At 40.9% G+C, this 21,623-nt stretch overlaps 1 protein-coding gene and 1 long non-coding RNA gene across 3 annotated transcripts; one reads left to right on the top strand and one right to left on the bottom strand.

Annotated features, from left to right (window-relative positions):
* Positions 1-1,111: 1,111 nt before the first annotated feature.
* Positions 1,112-10,778, bottom strand: h3f3c (H3 histone, family 3C). Its single transcript, XM_048522429.2, has 4 exons — positions 10,657-10,778; positions 7,470-7,622; positions 4,423-4,576; positions 1,112-1,814 (listed from the first exon to the last, which is right to left on the bottom strand). The coding sequence occupies exons 2-4, from the start codon at positions 7,595-7,597 to the stop codon at positions 1,686-1,688; spliced, it is 411 nt and encodes a 136-aa protein (XP_048378386.1). The 5' UTR covers positions 7,598-7,622; positions 10,657-10,778; the 3' UTR covers positions 1,112-1,685.
* On the top strand, positions 9,999-15,533 carry LOC125447752 (uncharacterized). Of its 2 annotated transcripts, none has more exons than XR_007246598.2 (2): positions 9,999-10,206; positions 13,314-15,533. It is a non-coding gene; the product is annotated as an uncharacterized LOC125447752 (long non-coding RNA). The 2 variants fall into 2 exon arrangements; XR_007246597.2 differs by having other exon boundaries at positions 9,999-10,505.
* The last annotated feature ends 6,090 nt before the right edge of the window (positions 15,534-21,623 follow it).

Raw genomic sequence — 21,623 nt, 5'->3', positions numbered from 1 at the left:
GGTTAGAAACCAGAGATACTCGTTTACGAACTGCATTTGTACCATTTTCTTCAGATTCCCAAAACAAGGATATAGCTGACAGAAACTCAAACCACAGAATCCTGGGCTGCAAGGACAATGCCAGGAACATCACATTACTGTCAACAATCCTGCACAGGTTAAAAATCAGACTCTGCATTTATCATAAACAAATGCATTTACTTGAAATTATTCTGATGTTGAGAATACGGGAATTTTGGAAAAAAGAGATGCATTACGTGTCAAATGGAATTTGACCGATTCAGTATTTTGCTCTTCATGTTCTGACCCCATATTCACGTTGTCAATACTTCTACATCCATAACATTGACTGCCTTAGCCTTTACCTCAGCTTATCTGTTGCTGCAAGTCTCGGTCATGCTTAGTACCTCTAACGTTTACGATTCTTTTTCACAGAGGGTGGTATATGTAACGAAGGATCTGCCAGAGGAAGTGGTGGAGGCCGGTACAATTGCAGCATTTAAAAGGCATCTAGATGGGTACATGAATAGGAAAGTTTTAGAGCAATATGAGTCAAATGCTGACAAATGGGACTAGATTAGTTTAAGATATCTGGTTGGCATGGATGGGTCAGACCAAAGGTTCTATTTCCATGCCATACAGCTCTATGACTCTAAATCTACACTTTCCTAATTATGGCCTTCTTGCATTCCTTATTATAACTGTTCCACCATTAGGCCACCATGTCTTAAGGTGCCTAAGCGTGAAGCTCTTTAATTCCCACCCTAAACCTCTCCACCTCACTTTCCTCCTTTAAGACACTTAAAATCTACCACTCTGACCAAGCTTTTGGTCATCTGACCTAATATCTCCTACCATGTGACTTGGTATCAAAAATGCTGCTGTGAACAACTTGGGACCTCTCATCAAGTTGAATAAATGTTATATAAATGTTAATTGCCATTGAGAGGTGTCTGACTGATTTCTGTATGACTTTATTTAAGGCCGTCTCCTCACAAAATGCACTTGAACTATGTTCTCAAAACAAAAACATCAAATTAGACACAGTTTACGCCAAACTCCCATAAATGATAGCCAGCTCCCATCAATTAATGAACAGCCAATCTTATGATTTAATTTTTTATCATATCTATTTAATATTACTTTTCATGGGAAAATTTTGAAATTACAAAGATCAGAATCAAACATCTTGTGACATTAAGATTGCAATAGAAAAAAACCATATCATGCCTACCCCTAGAATGCAGAATTATCAAACATAAGTGAAAAAAAACACACAAAAATAAAATGCATTGTGATCTGAATGCATATCTTACAGACTGCCTGATAGAAGCAGGTCTGAGTGTTTCCTGCTCAGAGTACTGTACTGTAAATTAGGTTTTGTTACAAAACCATGTATTGTATAAATTCTCCCCATTTTTTTAAAATGTTTGCTGGTATGAAAAAGAAACGAATTTTACAAAAAACACCACGGAAAGTTAGTTAACATCACAACAAAGATTCCTTTTTTTCCCCCGGACATACAAATACAGAAGACCTAAAACCTCTTTTCGAAACAATCAAGATTATATGCTCGATGTTGCAGCCTACTATGAATAAGAATAAGAAAAAAAATGATAGCCTTTTGCTAATAATAGAGGACCCATGGTAAAACATGATTTTTCTCTTTTCTTCCTCTTTTGCTTTTAAGCACGTTCCCCTCTAATACGACGGGCCAGTTGTATGTCCTTCGGCATGATGGTGACACGTTTGGCATGGATGGCACACAGATTGGTGTCTTCAAACAGACCAACCAAGTATGCCTCACTGGCCTCCTGCAAAATAAAGGAGGAAAGCAGTCACTAGATCACTCTTACAGGCTTATCTCAAGGTTAATTTTGGGTAGATTAACAAGGCAAGGGACTATAAGATGAATGGTAGAACCCTAGATGCAGAATATCAGAAGAATATTGGTAGGCTTGTTCACAGATTGTTAAAGGCAACAGGACAACTGGATATAGTTGTCATGAGGTACTTCTCGTTATTAATCGTGAGATATTTCTCATTATTAATCAAAGGATTGAATACAAAAGCAGGAAAATTATGATACAGCTGCACAATATATTAGATTACAGCTGGAGTATTGTGTGTAGTTGTGGTCACCATGCTATAGGAAGAATATGATTGCACTAAAAAGGGTGCAGACGAGATTTACCAGGATGTTGCCTCGGCTGGAGTCATTTAGATAAGAAATGAGACTAGATAGGCTGTAATTGATTTCTTGAGAGCACAGAAGGGTGAGGCAGGGGGGACGGGACGGGACCTGACTGACATGTACAAATTCATGAAGGGCACAGATAGGATAGATATGAAGAAACCTTTCCCCCACAGTAGAGGGATCAACAACCAGGGGGCATATATTTAAGGTAATCGGAGAGGTTTAGTGGGGATTAAACAGAAAATTTAACCAATGTGTCGGAGGTAATTGGAACTGCAGATGCTGGAGAATCCGGAAAAAACAAGGTGTAGAGCTGGATGAACACAGCAAGCCAAGCAGCATCTTAGGAGCAGGAAAGCTGACTTTTTGGGCGTAGATTCTGATGAAGTGTCCAGGCCCAAAACGTTAGCTTTCCTGCTCCTAAGATGCTGCTTGGCCTGCTGTGTTCATCCAGCTCTACACCTTGTTATCTCTTTAAGCAATGTGTACTGGGTATCTGGAACTCACTACCTGAAAAGGTATACAGGTAGGAAGCCTCAGTGTTTAAGATGTATTCAGATGATCCTTTGAAGTGCCATTGCATGGAAAGCTACGGAATGTGTGTTGGAAAATGGGACGAAAGTAAATAGGTGGTTGGTAACTGTTAAGGACAGTATGGCAGAAAGGCTTCCTTCCATGCTGTGTATCTCTATGACTCTGAACCATGCTCTGTATCCACTGCTGATATGTGTGACAGCAATGAACCAGTTATGTTACATACAACTGACAGCACAGAACCAACCATCTAACCGTAATGGTTCATGCTGGTGTCTTGTCAAAGCACTGTATACAGGAGCGGAGAGGTTTTGTAGGCGTTGTCCATCCTCTCCTCAGTAGTTTTCTGTTCTTTTGCCTTGTATTATAAGGCTTCACCCAAAAGTAAATCTATGCTCTTTGGCCTACAGGTGCTGTCCTCTGAACAGCACATCCTCACCCAAGAGCAGAGAATTGGACGACCTGGAGCATTTCAACACTTCAACATATTCATCACTAATCTTATTCTGAGCCAAGCTGCGCTTACCTGCAGAGCCCCACAGCAGGTTTTCTTACCTGTAGAACACTGATATGCATACCTGCAGAGCTCCAGTAGCAGGAGTGTATACCTGCAGAGCACCGGTAGCAGGAGTGTATACCTGCAGAGCACCGGTAGCAGGAATGTATACCTGCAGAGCTCCAGTAGCAGGAGCGTATACCTGCAGAGCTCCAGTAGCAGGAGTGTATACCTGCAGAGCTCCAGTAGCAGGAGTGTATACTTGCAGAGCACCGGTAGCAGGAGTGTATACCTGCAGAGCACTGGTAGCAGGAGTGTATACCTGCAGAGCACTGGTAGGAGTGTATACCTGCAGAGCACTGGTAGGAGTGTATACCTGCAGAGCACTGGTAGAAGGAGTGTATACCTGCAGAGCACTGGTAGGAGTGTATACCTGCAGAGCACTGGTAGAAGGAGTGTATACCTGCAGAGCACTGGTGGGAGTGTATACCTGCAGAGCACTGGTAGAAGGAGTGTATACCTGCAGAGCTCCAGTAGCAGGAGTGTATACCTGCAGAGCACTGGTAGGAGTGTATACCTTAAGAGCACCGGTAGCAGGAGTGTATACTTACAGAGCACTAGTAGCGAGAGTGCTCACCTGCAGAGCACCGGTAGCAAGAGTGCTCACCTGCAGAGCACCCGGTAGCAATACAGTATACCTCGAGAGCACCGGTAATAGGCATGTATACCTGCATGGCTCTAGTAACAAGAGTGCTTACCTGCAGAGCACTGGTAGCAAGAGTGTATACTTACAGAGCACTAGTAGCAAGAGTGCTTACCTGCAGAGCACTGGCAGCAAGAGTGTATACCTACAGAGCGACAGTCTATCTGCGGAGCACCGGTAACAGGAGTGTATACATGCGGAGCACTGGTAACAAGAGTGTATACCTGCAGAGCACTGGTAACAGGAGTGTATACCTGCGGAGCACTGGTAACAAGAGTGTATACCTGCGGAGCACCAGTAGCAAGAGTGTATACCTGCGGAGCACCGGTAACAAGAGTGTATACCTGCGGAGCACCGGTAGCGAGAGTGTATACCTGCGGAGCACTGGTAACAAGAGTGTATACCTGCACAGCACCAGTGTCAGGAGTACTTACCTGCAGAGCTCCAGGAACATGAGTGCGTACCTGCAGAGCCTCAGGAGCAGATGCTTACCTGCAGAGCCCCAATAGCAGCACTCTGGAACCTCAGATCAGTTTTGAAGTCCTGTGCAATCTCACGCACGAGACGCTGGAAAGGCAGCTTTCTAATCAGCAACTCTGTAGACTTTTGGTATCGCCTAATTTCACGCAAAGCCACAGTACCAGGTCTATTGGAGGAAAAAGAGATATTAGTTACGACTAGTTTTGATGTAAAATCTACACACTTTTCAGCATAGTGGGTCTTTCAACCATTTGAAAAACACAGGACAGAACTGTTCAGACAAATTTTCCCATCAAAATGGTCAATGAGGAATGTACTCCACGCATCAACTCTTTCAGGCCTTCCACCCCCACCTGGGCATTAAGTCCTGCCTGAGAGAGTTGCTGGCCGTCTAATTGATTGACTGCTGTTTGGGCCCAACAGTGTCACTGGGCATCTCATAAAACAAAGTGCTGGGTGTCAGGCTGGAGGTAAGTTATGTGGCCTATTGACAGGGTCAGATAATGATAACTTTGGTGGTGGTGGTGGCAGCGGTGATGCTTGGAGGTTGTTTAATTTCAAACACTTCCAGTTTAGAATCATAACAGCACAAGAGGCCATTCAGTCCATCTGGATCATTTTGGTTCTGTGTATCACAATCCAGTCAGTTCCAATCCCCCTATCTGTAGCCCAGCAACTTTACTCCTGTCATGTGCCCATCCAATTCCTTTCAAAATTACTCATCATCTCTGCTTCTATCCACCCTCATAAGTGTAGGGACTATAACAAGGTCAGCCAGTTGACATCATAGAATACGGGTTGCCTGATTGGGGCTGTTAATTTGGTCTAATTGGGAGTCCTGACTGACATATAAAGATGGTGATTGTGAGACATACCGACAGTCTGGTACCTGACTGTGAATGAAACAGTATTAATGGCAAGGCCTGTTCATGTGTAAGTAAAGGGTGATCTGGTGACAGATACAATCCTCCGTGGAGTTATTTCAGTGAGAAGGGAGCTTGGGTCAATACAACTCACTGTGCTAAAGGTTTTTTCTCACTTACCCCACTCACCTAGCACAGTGCCTCCCAAACTTTTCCCCTCTGTGACCCTGTGTCAAAGCTTGAAAATTGCTGTAATCCATCAGTGAGAAGTCAGAGAGCAGAATGGGTGCGTGTACATGTCATGGGTCTAGACAGAGTGAAACAACTTGGCTGGAGCTTCATGGTGGCAATTACTCCTGAGGGCTTGGGTCCCCACATTTCAGCTCACAATCCCACTTAGGGTCGCAGCACCTATTTGGGAATCCCCGCCTAAGCAGGAAGCCTTGTGAATCTTACCCTCCCTGTGTGAAGTAATGTGGTTGTGTCAAGGTGCAGTAAGTAAACTGAAATACTGTGCTCTGGCACCAGTGGGAATGCTAACTAAATATCTAACAAAGTAGATGTCAATCTAAATAAAAACTGAAAGAACTGCAGACACTGTAAATCAGGAACGAAAGCAAAGTTGCTGGAAAAGCTCAGCAGGTCTGGCGGCATGTGTAAAGACAAAAATCAGAGTTAAAGTTTTGGGTCCGGTGACCCTTCCTCAGATATCAATCTACAGTCAGCACCCTTTCTTTTAGTATTTTTTAATATAGATGGAAGCATTGTTGGGCAAAACAAGACTTATTGCCTATCCCTAATTTGTCCTAGGAGAGGTCGTCCTGAGCTGACTTCTTGAAACGCTGTAGTCCTTATGGTGTAGGACACCCACAGTGCTCTTAGGGAGTTCTAGGATTTTGACCCAATGACAGCCACTGAATAGTAATGTAGTTCCAAATCAAGATGACATGTGACTTGGAGAAGGACTTGCAGATGTTTACATTCTTCTGTTGCTCTTAGAGATTGCACATTTGGAAGTGGCTGTCAGAGGAGATTAGTGAGTCAGTATCTTGCAGATGGCACAAACTGCTGCCATTGGTGGTTTTTGAGTAACTGCTGAAGGAATGCCAATCAAACAGGCTGCTTTTCCCTGAACGGTGTTCTGCTACACACAATGAGGCAATTGGAGAATATTCCACTTTCCTGACTTTTGCTTTGCAGACAGTGGAACTGAATGGTGAGTTATGCAGATATGACAAACAAACAGACTCCCAGGACTATGAATGCACTATTTACACACATGGCAGGACCACAGCCTCTCAGTTAGGCTCCACTATTGTTGAATCACAGGAAGATATTTCTTTTAACACCAACAGGATGGCAGGAGTCTTGAACTTTTTTTTGTTAAGATCAGGTTCAAATGTCTCGTATGAAATATTCTTGCTGTGGAGTTCACAATGACTCGCCAGCACTGGCAAAGCCATGTTGTTAAATAAGCGGGTCTGCTGGCACAGCTTTACCTCTTAAGTCCCTCTTAAATGCCTCCACTGCAAGGTTGCTTTAACATTGACACAATTTTTGCAAGATGTCTCCCACTAAGACTGATAGCATTTACTATATTTAGGACAAGTTCAATGCTATTGACCCACACCCTATCTTTGAATCTCTTGACCCCAGAAAGCTGTGGTAGCTCAATCACTGAACTTGTTCTGGATCCTACTGACATCAAGATATAGGGGAGGTATTAGGGGAAATTGCATTAAGTAGACAATCAATCGTGATCTGTTTGAATGGCTCAATGGGCCAAATGAACAACCTTCTCTCGATTCCTAACTGTCTTAAGAATGGCCCAAACCCCAATGACTCCTTCAGTCCTCAACGTGTCTAGTAACATTGCAGCCATCATTCAGGCACAGCTTTCAGTCAGATTAATTTGTGAGCTACTTAATGGAGGATCTGTATCTAAGTGCACCTGTTTGCTTAGCTTTTCTCTTTTCTACTTACCTTGTTAACAGGTCTGATGAAAGTCAAATAGATAATTGATATTTTACAGATACTTCTACGTGCTATCCTCTGTTACAATAGAGTAACAATTTCCAAAGCACAGCAAAAACCAGGTGAAACAGTGCAGTGAACAGTAGAATATCCTCTCCCCGTGACCCTCCTTTCAAAGTGAACATAGCAGATCCTAGACAATGCCACAATTGTGAAACCTGCCTGTAACGGTGGGGTTTCTTCACTCCACCAGTGGACGGAGCGCTCTTGCGGGCTGCCTTAGTGGCAAGTTGCTTGCGGGGGGCCTTGCCTCCAGTTGATTTACGAGCTGTCTGCTTAGTACGAGCCATTGCAAGGAGATTTCAAGCCAAGATGCTGTGTAAAAAGGAAAGCAATGAAAATGCAGCATAGCAAATAACAGACTTCCTAACTGCTGCTAGATCATACAAACTTTGCATTGGGAAACAACGGCAGAGTTAGTGAGGAATTGACAAAAATACAAGGTACATGAAGTAGAGTTTGCCCATTATTAAAAGCTGAAGGTGTAAGGTATTGTATTACGAATAATTCTCTTGGAAAATAAAATGGAAAATCGCACATTTGAATCCCAGCATCTCCTTCACGCCAATCAACTCAGCTTTAACAATTCTTGAAATTGCCATTAGGTGGAGTTCTGAACATCATAATATAAAACAGCCCTACAGTTGGTGCTCGTTAAGTTGCTCGAGATTTCTACAGTTAAATTCCTGATGCTGCGGAGGGTGGTTTGGAATTGCTTTGTCAACTTTGCTACTTTGCAAATATCACTCAAGGCTAACTCTAAAACAAAAGATTGGACAAATTGCTAGTTCCGCATCCATCGTCTTGAGTCGGAGTTCCAGTCACACAACCTCCAGAGAGAAAAAAAACACTTTCTTTTTTTGTAAAGAACTGACAGGAATGTTGAAAACTGAGAGGTGTTTGGTCAGAATAGATGGGGAGAAACTGTTTCACTTAGCTGAAGGATCGAAAAGCAAAGAAAACCAATTGAAGGCAAATGGCAAAAGAAACATCAAAGATGGTTTGGGGGGAAAATGTTTTTTTTAGGTAGCCCAGTGATTTAAGATCTGAAATACAATGGGTGAGAATGTGGTGGAGGCAAATTTCAGTTATATCTTTCAAAAGAAAATTGGGCCATCGTCTGAAAAGGGAAAGAAATAAATGTGGGGCTATACAAACAAGGCAAGGTGGTTGAAGAAAAGGAGTTGCTCTTGTAAAGAGCCAGCATAGACAGGATGAGATGGACAGACATCCATCGGTGCTGCAACCATCCTGTGATTCCATGTCATAACACAAATTATTTTTAGTACCAAACATTGAAAATTTTTTCTGGTATGGAATTCCTCTAGTGATTTTGTTTTTAGTGCTTCACCAATCTACATTTACTCTCAATGGAAGTGAAAAAGGAATAAAATCACTCAATTAAATTGGTTATAGGCACATCCTCTAAATATGCGGTCTTATCTGAAGTTTTTTTTAAAAACCTTCAAATTCGCAGCTATAGCTCCTTGACAAACATAACATTTGCAAAGTTGCGACCAAAGAAACATTCTCTTCCATAGAACTTTCAAGCCTAATATAAATCAAAGAGCTACGGATGCTAGAGATCTAAAACAAAAGCAAAAATTTTGGAGGAACTCAGCAGGGCTGGCAGCATCAGTGAAGACAGAAATAGACTTAACATTTCCAGACTAGAAGGGTCATTGGATTCGAAATCTTAACTTTATTTCCCTCTTCACAAATGCTGCCAAACCTTACGAGTTCCTTCAGCAATTTAGGTTTTTGTTGGTTTCACTTTCAAGTCTGTCGGCTTTCCACTAGGAAAACTTGACCAACTTTTGATTACGAGATCGTTCATTACATTCCGCTCACAAATCAATTGAGATACAAAGTCGTATTTGCAACCGCGGCCAGACATCATTCATCTCACTTTACAAAGTGCAATGTTTAAAGAAACCATACATTCACTTGTGCAATTAATGTTTATTTTACGTTTCTCCAGTCTTGTTTGCATCTGTTCAATGATAACTGATTCGCAGCGTGCAAGTACTATGTTGGGTAATGTAGTTCCTTCGAAAGAATTTAACATGATGAAGGTAGGGGGAAGGAACTACAACTCCCAAAGTGCACAGCAACGGCCAATGAACGACCCCAACCCCAAATTTCGCTACCGCGAGGACGAAAATGGACTACAATAACCATGATGCAGAGCGGTGGGAGACACATTTGTACTCCGTAAATGACAGGTACCAATTGCATCCCACCGGAAGCGAGTCAGCAGCCACAAGTGCCAGGAGGCGGATGACGGACATCTCGGCGTCGGGCCAATCCGTGCGGTAACCCATGCCAGGTTAAACCCTGCGAGGATCCACGGGCACCGAGACGGGTGATGGACGGCGGCGTCAAGCCAATGGTCGCGGAGGACAGGGGAACGGAGGGGCGGGACAGGTACCCGAGGCAGGGTGATGGACAGCGGCGTCAAGCCAATGGTCGCGGCTGACGGGGAAACGGGGCGGACACCCTCAGGTTTGGTGATGGACAGCGGCGTCAAGCCAATGGTCGCGGTGGACAGGGGAACGGTGGGCGGGGCAGGTACCACAGGCAGGGTGATGGACAGCGGCGTCTGGCCAATGGACGCGGCGGCCGCGACCAATTAGCGGCTGGGGTGGGCGGTACTGGGCGGGCGGGGTTTTTTTTTAAAGCCCGGGGTCGGTTGTGCGGCTGCGCAGGCGAGAGCGAGAAACATGAAGGCGAAGCCATGGCAGAAAAAAAGGGGGAAGAGCCGATTGCGGCGGGAGCGGAAAAGGAAAAAAAAAACCAAAACCAGCGACCAAAAAAAAACACGACAAACTCTCGACCAATTCCTCTCAGAAACCAAAAACAAAAGACTTTAGACTTCATGAAGAGAGCTAGAGAACAGGTTTTTTTTTTCTCTCTCAACTCCTGAAGAGAATCTAATTTTTAAAAACGGCCTCAGTTCCTTCAGTGGGAGTTTTTTTTTTGTTAATATTTAATTTCGACAGTTGATCGGGCGCTAAGTCAATTTCGCGCACCTTCCCCCACCCACCCCGCGCTCCCGACGGCTTTCCGTCGACCACAATGTTGGGAGATTTTGCTTCATTTCACTCGCAAACAAAGCCCTCCCGTCAAAAATTTTAAAATAATAGTGGGGGGGGGGAGGAAAAATACGCCTCGTTAACGTCCGCCGGGAGCGAGAAGGTAAGGAAAAAGGGGCTTCCCTCCTCCTCCTCCTCGACACTACGGGGCCCAGGGGAGGAGGGCGACGACGGGGCCCCCCGGTGGCTCAAAGACATACACAACACTACATTTTAAAAAGGGGGCATCTTTTTAAAAGAAAGGGAAAGCGCACCTCTTGTTTTTCTCCTTCGATTTTTTTTTCCCACGGAAGGAGAAGCCGAGTCCGGGTCTGACCGAGACAAAAGGGCCGCCGGTCTGTGGGGCTGAGAAAATGGCGGCCGCGGTGGGGGTAGGAAGGGGGGAGGGGGGGGGTGACCGGCCCACAGTGCACCGCGCGTCCAGGCCAGGCCATCAGGAGGCACGAGGCCCGAAACATGGCCAACTTTGCCCAACTTCTTACCACTCGCCCTCCTTGCCTTGTATTTTTGATTTTATTAAGTATTCTTCTCGGATTTTTTTTATTATTGAGGATTTTTTTTCAATTTTAACCACTTCATGCTGCTTCACCCATGTAAAGCAGCCCACTTTCTCTTTTTTGATTGTTTGGCCATTTTTAATTCTTTACCCATGTAGAACAACTCAGTTTTTCTCCCTTTTTGGTTATTTGGCCATTATTATGTTTCACCCATGCAAAGCAACTCAGTTTTGGTCCCTTTTTGATCATTTGGCTCAACTTTCATCTATTTTTGTGGGAGATCCTGTGTTTTATTTTTCACCACTTCCATGTTTTCATGGCTCCGTTGTCCAATCAATTTTTAAAATCATATTTCAAAAACTAGGAGGCACATTTTTAAGCTGAGAGGAGAGAGTTTTAAATACATCAGCAGCATTTGTTTTTAAACACAAAGTTGTTTTGTGTGTGGTGAACTTTCTGAGGAAGTGATGGATGTGGTACAGTTACACTATTTAAATAACATTTGGATAAGTTTGTGAATAGGACATGTTTAGAAGGATATGGGCTAGGAGCAGACAAATAGGACTAGGTGAGTTTGTGATTATGTCTGGCATAGGCTGGTTGGATGGATGGGTCTGTTTCCATGCTGTTTGACTCTATGACTCTTAGGCCCAATTTTTCCTTTTTTTTTGTAAACATCATTCCATTCTCCAACCAATTTCACCTCTTTTTTTCAGTTGCCACAATGTTTCACTTTTGTGAGGATCTTTCTTTTAATCACTCCATATTCAACCAATTTCTCCTTTTTCATATCTTTCCCTGAGACCAGCTTTTTCTTATATTGAGATGTGGTTTTTGTTTTACCCTTTCCATTTTTTTCTTCGTCTCATAGTTCATTTGATTTAAATGATAAATCATTTCATTTGACCCAACACTTCAGCTGAGGTTTTGCTCTTTTTGGTCACACCTTAGTTCAAACAATTTCTCCTTTGTGAGATTCACTTGCTCCTACTCCTCCAACTTTTCATTTAATCACACTGTACTTCAACCATTTCATCCTCTTATGTCATGTTTCACTTGGCCCGAGTTTTCATTTTTTGGGTGGGACGGATGCATGTCTTGTATTTTCTTTAAATCCCTTCCAAATTTTAATTATGCTGTAGTCCAGTCGATCTTTCCTTTTTTTAGTATTTCATTTGGACTAAACTTTCTTTTTTAAATGTTGGACGTCTTGCATTTTCTTCAGCATACCATACTCCAATCAATCTTCTCATTTATCATCTTATATTTGGTCCAGGTTTTCATTTATCTGTGATGGAGATTGTTCTTTTTTAGTAACCTCACATTCCAACCACCACTGTGGTCAGTGAATTCAGTTGGTTGACATCTAGTCTGTGATGCCAACAGCATGGGTCCATTTGTCACACCAGCTGAGACTGCCGTGAAGGATTCTGCTTCTCCCCTCACCTGAGGTGTGGTCACCCTCAGGTAAAACTACTTCATCATTCTTTCTAAAGAGAGAATATCCATATGACCTGATAGGACCGTGGTGTCTATTCTTTTTTTAAAAAAAACTCCAATTTCTCCTGTTTTCACTGAATTTCCCTTTGTATTGCTTTTATGTGGATGGAAGGGTTCTTGCACCCTTTCACCCCACACTGCAGCCAATTTCTCCTCTGCTATTAAATTTCCCTGGGCCAAACTTTTCATTCTTTTTGTGTTCTTCATTGTGTTTAACCCCATCCCTCTTTTTCATCACGATACAGTCTAGTTGATTTCTGCTTTTTAATGTCACTTGGCACATTTCATCTTTTGCAGTGGGGGTGTGGGTATCTTGCATTCTTTCACTGTATGTCCCAACTAACATCTCGTCTTTAATTGTATTTCACTGAACTGATTGTTTTCCTCCCATTTCTTTCATTGCCCCATAATCCAGTCAGTTTCTTTTTGATTTTAATTCATTTGGCCCCAGCTTCTTTCATGGATGAATGATGGTCTTTTTTAATTCCCCTCCCATTTTCTCATCACCCCGTACTCCAACCAATTTTTCTATTTTCTGCCTTATTTCCCTGAGCCAACTTTTCATATTTTTGTGCAGGTGTCTTCATTTTTTCATTCTGCTCTTTTTTTTCACCCTTATCAACCCCATAATTTATCCAATTTCTTGTTAAATTTTTCTGCACAACTTTTATTTCCCAGTGGGGGAAATTATTCATTGTTGCTTTTCCTTGCAGTTAATCTCCACCTCAAAATTAAGCATTGTGCTCCTTCTGACCACATTTTATTTATTCAACTCCACATTTTATTTATTCAACTAGCTATTATTTGGAGGCCTTAATTTTTAACTCTCATTTTTTTTCACCACCCCACAATTCATTCCATTTCTGTTTATTAATTATAATTTTACTTGTGTGATCAACCTTTTATTTCCCTAGTCATCTATGGGGTGTAGGCATCATTTGTGCATCCCCAAGAGCAGCTCAGAGCGAACCACATTGCTGTGGGTCTGGAGTCACCTGTAAGACAGACCGGGTAAGAATGGCAGAAAACCTTCTGTAAGGGACGAGGTGATCCAGACAGGACCAGCTTTTTTTTTTAAACGTCATTAAATTCAGATTTCACCATCTGCTACAGTGGAATTGAAATCCAGGTAACTAGACAAGAATAATTAGCCTCACAATAAGACACTTCATTGTGCGGTCAGTATTTTTCTACACTGTTAAGTCAGTATGATGTTTTTCTTCAGTCATTTATTTCATCCCTGATGCTATTTCATTCTGTGATCTTAGAAGATAAAGCATTATGCATATTATAAAGTTGACATCTTCCAAACGTTTATATATCTATTTTAATTAAACCTAGAATTGAATCAAATAGTTTTTGCAGTTTACCAAAACTCCGAGGGACCATAAATTCACATTTGGAATGCCAACAATTTTGAATAATGTTTTCAGATCTTTTTGAAGAAAATGTTTGTCAACTTTTAACTATATTGATAACTGGAACACTTTCCTCCGAGTAGGAAGAAGTACAGAACTAAACATACCCATTAAAGGAGTTCCCCTGAAAATCTAAGCACCGAATTATATGTTTCAAAATTTGGTTTCATTCATGACAGATGTATGTTTCCCCACTGTATGGTTGACAAGGTCTTTCTTCTTCCTGCCGTGGGCAGGTAATTTGGAAGGATTTACAAATTGACACTCAGCCTATCAGACCATATTGTTTTCAAGAACATTGATGTTCAGTGGCACTATTGATCACAGCTGGATATTTGAGTAGTGTTTTGACGTCAGGACATCTGTGAATGCTGGATTCTTTGCACAAGTATCCGGACAAAGGCTGATTCTTGTTAAACTATGCAACTATGGACTGAAGACCTTCAAGAAGAAGGAAGATGAAATGTAAATCCTTTATTTCATTACTGGAAATATAGAGGGGGAATATTGGAATTAGTACACCTGTTGCCTGTTGAGAAAGAAATTTTGAAAAACACATTTACAAAAATACACCAGAATATAATACATGTAAAGATACTAATATGCAAACTGACAAGCATCAGCCAAGGTATATTAGTGGAATTAGGGCTGCAAATTAGAGAACTTTGCTATAAAGATACTGTATATGCTGGTGTAAAAGTTGTTTATTTAGATTTTTTTAAAGTTAATTTATGGGGTTGACTGTTACATGGATACTGCTTTCAGAGGGCTGAAATTCATGCTGCAGTCCAAATTACCGCATCATTAGCAGAAGCCCAGTTGATCTTTAAACAAATAAAAATGAATTATAGTACTTACAGTTACTTCTATGATCCAGCATCATGAAAAATGAGGACTGAGAGGCGTAATTGTCATAGCATTACAGCTCGTGAGTGTTTGTTTATTGTCAGCAGATAAGAACAAACAAGTGGATTATTCTTCCTGTAAAAACCTTATTATTCTTTCACAAAATAACCCTGAATCTTTTCCATTTGCTCCCGTGTCCAACAGATTTCTGTCACTCTCAGTGAAACAGTTAAGTCATTGGGCCAAGCTCTCTCAATTAGCGGGTTCATTCTTTTGAAACTCTGTCAAAGGAATGAAACTTGATGAAAATAAAGCTGCTGTTGAAATGCTACAGTGTTCTGGAGTTGAAAACAATCCCACCAAACCTGGGAGACTGAATGGCAGCACTTTATCTCCACCTGCACGTCACTAACATTACAATGCTAAATCCAATTTCCTCCCCATTTTCAGAGTAAAGATACACTTAAGGAAGTTTCATTGACAGATGAGAACGAACACCATCCAACACTTGCCTTAAAATCCAAATTATCTGAAGAACGAGGGTCGACTTTTTCATGAGATACATAGACAATTCAAGACTTTTTGGCCAAAAGTAGGATGTTGACTTTTACATGAGATTGACTTGTATTCAAGTATATACAGTATGTTGCAACGCTGATATTCTTCAAGATTTCATTATTTTGGGACATTAATAAAGCCATTGACAATAAAGCTGCTGAAGGAGGCAAGATCACAGCTGAACAGGAGTAAAATCTAGCAGCTAAATCATAGGAGTAACAGACTTGAACTAAATTCAGAGAATGGAGTTCATGTCCTTACTGTGGAATTTGTAGAGATCTGGAATTAAAACATTTTTACCAGCAAAAACAACCATGAAGTTTTTCAGATTGTTATTAAGACCCAGGCTGATTTGTTCAAGTTCTTTCTGAAAGAAAACCTGCCATCTTTAGCCAGGCTATATGTGAGTCAAATCCCACACCAACATGACTAACACTTAATTGCCCCAAAGTAGCCAAAAAAAATCACCAAGCGTGGCAGAACTATCTCTGTAAATGATTAAGAAAGACAAGAATAAGGTACATCAGCCCAATTTGGTAACCCAGTGTAGAGCTGGAGGAACACAGCAGGCAAGGCAGCGTCAGAGGAGCAGGAAAGCTGATGTTTCGGGTCAGGACCCTTCTTCAGAAATGGGGCACAGTCTTGTTAATGTAGGCGCTATCATTGCTAATTGATAAACAGTCAAGTATAATAGATCCTGGAACATTGGAGATTCTTTTTGTTGCACTTAAGCTAAACCTACATGAAAGTACTGTTAAGAGGAAATGTGACACCAGCTGAGCAAGTATTCGGCAACTCTCCAGTATTTGGTGCTACAATTATAGTCTGATGGCTCCAGCTATTTCACCTGCTCAATGTTAGAAGCTTTATTGTAATAACATCAGATTACATTTATACAACACCCACAAAGTAGAAGATTGTCATTGGCAGCAGAAATGTTTAGGAGGGAAGACTAGAGCCTAGGCTCAGGTAGCTGGAAACTTTGTCATTATTTGTGGAGTAGTGAAAAAATCAGGTGTCAGCAATAGGCCAGAATTGAAGAAACATTGATCTGGATGATTTAAAAGATGGTTGTGTTTTAAACACTAATTTAGGACAAAACAATGCAGTGGGGATAGTGTGAAGTTGTCCTGTATTTGACCAAATTTCTATGGATGCAAGAAGCCCTGATAAAGCCGATATGAACTTGACATAAGAAAAGGTAGCTGGCCTGCTGCTGCAGACTTGCAGACTCTCGTCATCACTAAAAGTGGAATATTTGGTTCAGAACAGGAGCTGCCAAACCAAGTAATAGAAAAGGGCTTTTTTTGCTGAACTTCCTGGAGAAGGGCCAGTGAAGATGTAACCCGTGCTCAAAAAAAATGGATTGTGTCGAGTTGGAGTCTATGGAATCATCACAGGAAGTCCATGTGATTATGCTTAAAGGGATGAGTATGGAAGATTTACCTTAGCAAAGCAGGGAGAAGACATCCGGGAAGAGTTGGACTTTAAGTGAGTCGGTAGATACTAGTATTCTACACATATTTCCTCAGGTAGTTGATTGACTTCACCAGGTTTTGTAATTGACAGAGTACCTCTGATGTATTATGTTTCTTCCTGCCCAACTGAAATACCCAAAGATCTTGCCAGACCACTTTTCTCCCACTCACATGTTAGAACATTTTCTATTCCCAACTTACTCTCCTTGACTGCTCACCTGCCAACTGCAATGCTGCCTTCGTGAATTTTATGAATGATTTCTCTGGTTTCAAATTAGGCAGCCATATAACCCGATTTTCCATCCTGGTATTCACTGTGACTCCAGCATACAATCTGCTATATGATTTGATCATCCAAGACCTGATCTCACAAGCTACCTCTTAGTATTTACTAATATCCTTAAAAATGATCTTAAATGTTACTGCCCTCATTACTATTCCATAAGGATTTGTCATTGTGTTCAAAAACTACATCATCTCTATTGTCCCCTTCTTCAAGACCTTTGATGTATTACGGTTATGGCCCAGACAATACATTTTAAGAAGTTAGCCCAGACCATAACTTTTTCTTAGTTTAATGGTGGATGTGACGTGCTGTGTTCCAGATGCAGCGTGACTATCAACCTACTTGACATTAAGCAAAACAATTTATTTAAAACACTGTAGTTAAAATATGAACAAAAGAAGGGAATTTAGAATAATTTAACCATTGATAAATTTAGCCAAATAATAGATACAGTACTTATTATGATGTCCCAATATAGGAACATCCCATAAACACAGCCCTTGGCAAAAAGGCACATCCAGACATAGGTTCTCGCATGCAGTTCTCCAATCCAGGAGTTAAAAAACATGGAGAAAATTCAAAGTATCAACTAGGAGACATTCACTGAAGTGTCCAAATGTGTTGAGACCCCAAAGGCTTCTGATTAAAATTAAAAACTAGAAAGCCTGCTCTATGAAAGCTGACTACTCTTAGGCTGCTTCCATTGTTCCAACTTAAAAACCCAAAGCCTCCCAAATTTTATACTTTCTCAGAGACAGTTTTGCACGTCTAATTTACAACCCCTTTTCAAAAAAGTGGACAATATGACCACTTAAAGTGACAACATTGTAACAATTACCATGACATTACCTCTACTGAAACCTACATGTGATCCTACAATTATAATTTATTGCACCTTCTCTCACATCTCTGATGGCTTCCTATCCTCTGATGCATTGAATTTTTTTTAAAAGGTGATGTTCTCATTATTGTTTGAAAAACCTTACCTGAAATTTACTATCCTACCTTTGCAAGCTTTTTCATTTGAATGTTCCAGACCATGCTCTCTGGTTTTCTAATATTAGTCTAGTGTCCTCTCCAATGCACTGATACCTGTCATCAACATTCTTCCTACCTGCCAAATCCTTCACAAACTCTGTTTTTGATTTGCACCTTCAGCTGTTTCCCAGAATGCCTCTCCCACTGATGAAGGCAGAAGAACGTATGAGAGAGAGGCCGACAGAGCAAAATCACTGGCATTGACCAGTTTGAGTTAGTGCTGTATATAATAAAATGTTGCCCAGTTTCTTAGATCATAGATTAATATTCGGTATAGGGAAGGTCCAGTATCTTTAGGGATGGGTAACAAATGTTGACCTTTCTAGCATTGTTCACATCAATAGAACGAACAAAAAAAACCCAAGTGGGAGTTTATAAAACAAGTTCTTACATTTGCTAAAAATACAGATTGTAAAGAAACATTCCTGATATATTTTAAAGTCAGCTGATCACAGGTTTCATTGAGGGACCATCTATTCAAATATGAGGCAATATTTGTGTCTGAATCAGACCTCATGCATTTTTTTCCATTGTCATTCCTATGAGTTCAGCTTTCCCACAACTGTGTTCATTGTCACAACATTGAAGTCATTGTTCTCCTGGGCTTATTGGGATGTGGTGTTGAGGAGGACTTCCTCCTCTGTCTGTAGGCCTGGCCAAGTTGGCCATTAATAGGCAAAGTTGCACATGGATGAAAAGAGGGTCAACTCTGTTTCTGTTCTGCAGCAATACTTGTGCCAGCAAGTCACCTAGATAGGGAGCATATAATTTTCCTGAAATTTTCCACAAGTCAGCATTGGGCGAATTAGAGTACATAATTTGTAGCAGGTAAAATTTGATAAGTTTGTTTTCTTATCTTTGATTGGATTGTATGATTGAAAACATTTTACAAAGTTGGCTTTGACTTGGAAAGCTTTTGACATTGAGATTGTCAAAGCATTTGTTTACATTGGTTTCTGTAGCCTGTTTATCCGAGAACAAGTCACCACCTTGGAGCTAGATTTCCCATTGCATATCAATCTTGGCTGACCAGAAACTTAGCCTGTATCGTGTGGAAGGATAATCACTAATTTAGATGCTTTAAGTGTCCAACAAATCCAAGAGTGAAATTGAAACCTGAAACCAAAACCCAACTTATAGATAAAATTGTAATATCATCCTTTGGCTACTTCTAAAATAAAAAGTATAACTCTTAAATTCTATTTTTAATTGTTTCCCTGATCAGTATTTCAAAGCAGAAGTAAAACGTGTGCTAAAAATAGAGAACGGGTTGAATTACTGAGCACAGAAAGCAGTAGTGTATTGGTTCAGCTTCAATCAAAATAGCTAACGGATTAATAAACAGATAGCGTTGCTTGTTCCTTTCTAAAGTCTATATTCAAAAAGCTCATTGCCATGTGACAACAAGTCTAGTCAGGGTAAATGGCAAAGGTTGATGGTGGGGGGCAGAACTGGGAACTAATTGATCAACAGATTACTTCAAGGAGGAGATACATTAGAGTCTAGGTACAATCCAAAAGACAAGTAAGTAATGAGCAATAGTCAGAGCTCCTTGGATGAAGATGATGAGAGATTATGATGGAACAAAAATTAGGGTACACAATGCATGTCAGTTAACTCTTCCTTGAGAACCAACTCAAGATATTCTCGGTTGAGGTGGTGAAAAGGAAAATAAAAATTGACAAAAAGAAAATACAATGGCAATAACATAAATGGAAACCCAAGGGCATAGTGGTACTGTCCCTGCTTTTGGCCAGAAAGTCTGGGTTCAAGTTCCACCTCAGTATGGGAAGTCGACATCCACAAGAAATGTGTTACATACAGATCCGAACAGGTGGATTTAAAAACTTCAAAAAGGCAAACTCTAAAGCTGTGGTTTAAATAGTGAGTGGTTTGTGTGCTGGAGGAGGGGCATAAGCTTTCTAAAAACAAGTAGGGTTAAGAGGAATTCTTTATATTGTATTTACCAAGCAAGTGTGAAAAAATATTGTTAGAAGTCAAGAGATTTGAGGCTTGAGGCAATGGATGGTATAAAATTGAAAAGGGAAAGGTAGCGCAAGTTGGCTTTGCTTAGCTTATGTGTAAATAGTGACCTGGTACAGATAGTTTGTACCCCAGGATGCTTAAGAAAGTAAGTTGGTGATACTGGAGGGGACTGGCCTTATTTTTCCCCAACTTTCCAGATAGAGCAAGATGTCTGAAAACTGGAAAAGGGCAAAAATGTGAAAACCTTAAGGAAAAAAAGGATATCCCAAACTTGATGACTGAACCATTAGATTTATAAAATTGAACTTGTGAAGTAATAGGGAACATTGATGTGATACATATTGACAAAAAAAGTATTACACAAAGGGCTTAGGAAATAGGAGAGTCAGTAGCCAGTTGAATTTTTTTTTTAAAAAAGTGGCTTATGGATAGAAGGGATCAAGACCTGGTACATGGTAGTTCCTCTCGCTCTCTTCCCTTTCCTCCTCTCTTTCTCCCCCCCCCCCCACCCCCCGCAACTGGGAGCAATTGAGCAGTAGTGGTCTAAAGGGTCAGTGTTACAACTGCTTTTTACAGATTAAAAGCAGTTGTCAGATCTTGGTACTTGTATTAAGACTCCAAAAATTTGCCAGCAATTCCACAGTTAGAAGTGTTGAGGCTACTGATGACCTAAAAAGTTAGCAGAATGACAGATGGCATTTAATGCCAAGCAGTATGAAGTGATATATTTTGTCAGAAGGGAATAAAGACTTAATGGCAGGGTTCTAGGGATAAAGAACTGTGGGTGCATGTCAGTCCTTGAAAGTGGCAGGACAAAGAGATTAGCGTTGGGGAGATTAAATGGAAAAAAAATCCCAGATGCTCACAAGTTGAACAAAAAGTAACAATGATCAAATTACCAGAAATACTCAAGCCAAACAATCCCCCTGGAAAAACTACTATTCCCTAACTGAACTAAATTTTGCTGGTATGCTGTTCTAATAGAACACCAGGTCCCACTTATACGAGTTCAAGTAATAAGAAAATAGTAAATTGAAGTGTGTGTGAGACCAGTGATGTTGTGACAACTAGGTATTTATCCTTCAGATGGCAGGTTTGCCATCATCTTTTCAGTTGGCTCTCTGCCAATTTCCCCCAAATGCCTTTTTCAAAAAAAAAACAAACAAGTGAAAGCACCCTTGATGACCCATCCATTCCTTACACTAGTTTTGGTCTCCACTTGTCAACACTAGATTTAAATTTGCTTGGCTTTTAGTTCAAGTGTGTGGTTTAAATTAATTGGCTGAATCCAGCTCATTAGAAACATGAGGTTTTGTTTTGGCAATTACACAGCCAATTGATACATGTACAGCCAGTTCTAAACTGGAAACTGTTATAGATTTTTCTATATTTAAGAAAAAAGGAAAAAATCCCTCAGCTTAGAAAAGCACTAAAAAACCTAAAGGAGGGCAGCAATATCAGAGATCTGTAACTTTTTGCTGTTCGAAGGCACCCCTCCCCTCCCCCCCACAAAAAGAAAGCTTGCTGCTTTAAGGCAGAGCACATTAATACAGCTATAATTTCAGGAAAACTCAACAAATATGGCACAAGTTAAAAACAAAACTAAAAACACAA

This window comes from Stegostoma tigrinum, chromosome 39, assembly GCF_030684315.1.
Source record: "Stegostoma tigrinum isolate sSteTig4 chromosome 39, sSteTig4.hap1, whole genome shotgun sequence".
In the NCBI taxonomy this organism is placed as follows: Eukaryota; Metazoa; Chordata; class Chondrichthyes; order Orectolobiformes; family Stegostomatidae; genus Stegostoma; species Stegostoma tigrinum.
Note: the sequence above shows the minus strand (reverse complement) of the source record. Positions and strands in the feature narration are given on the sequence as shown.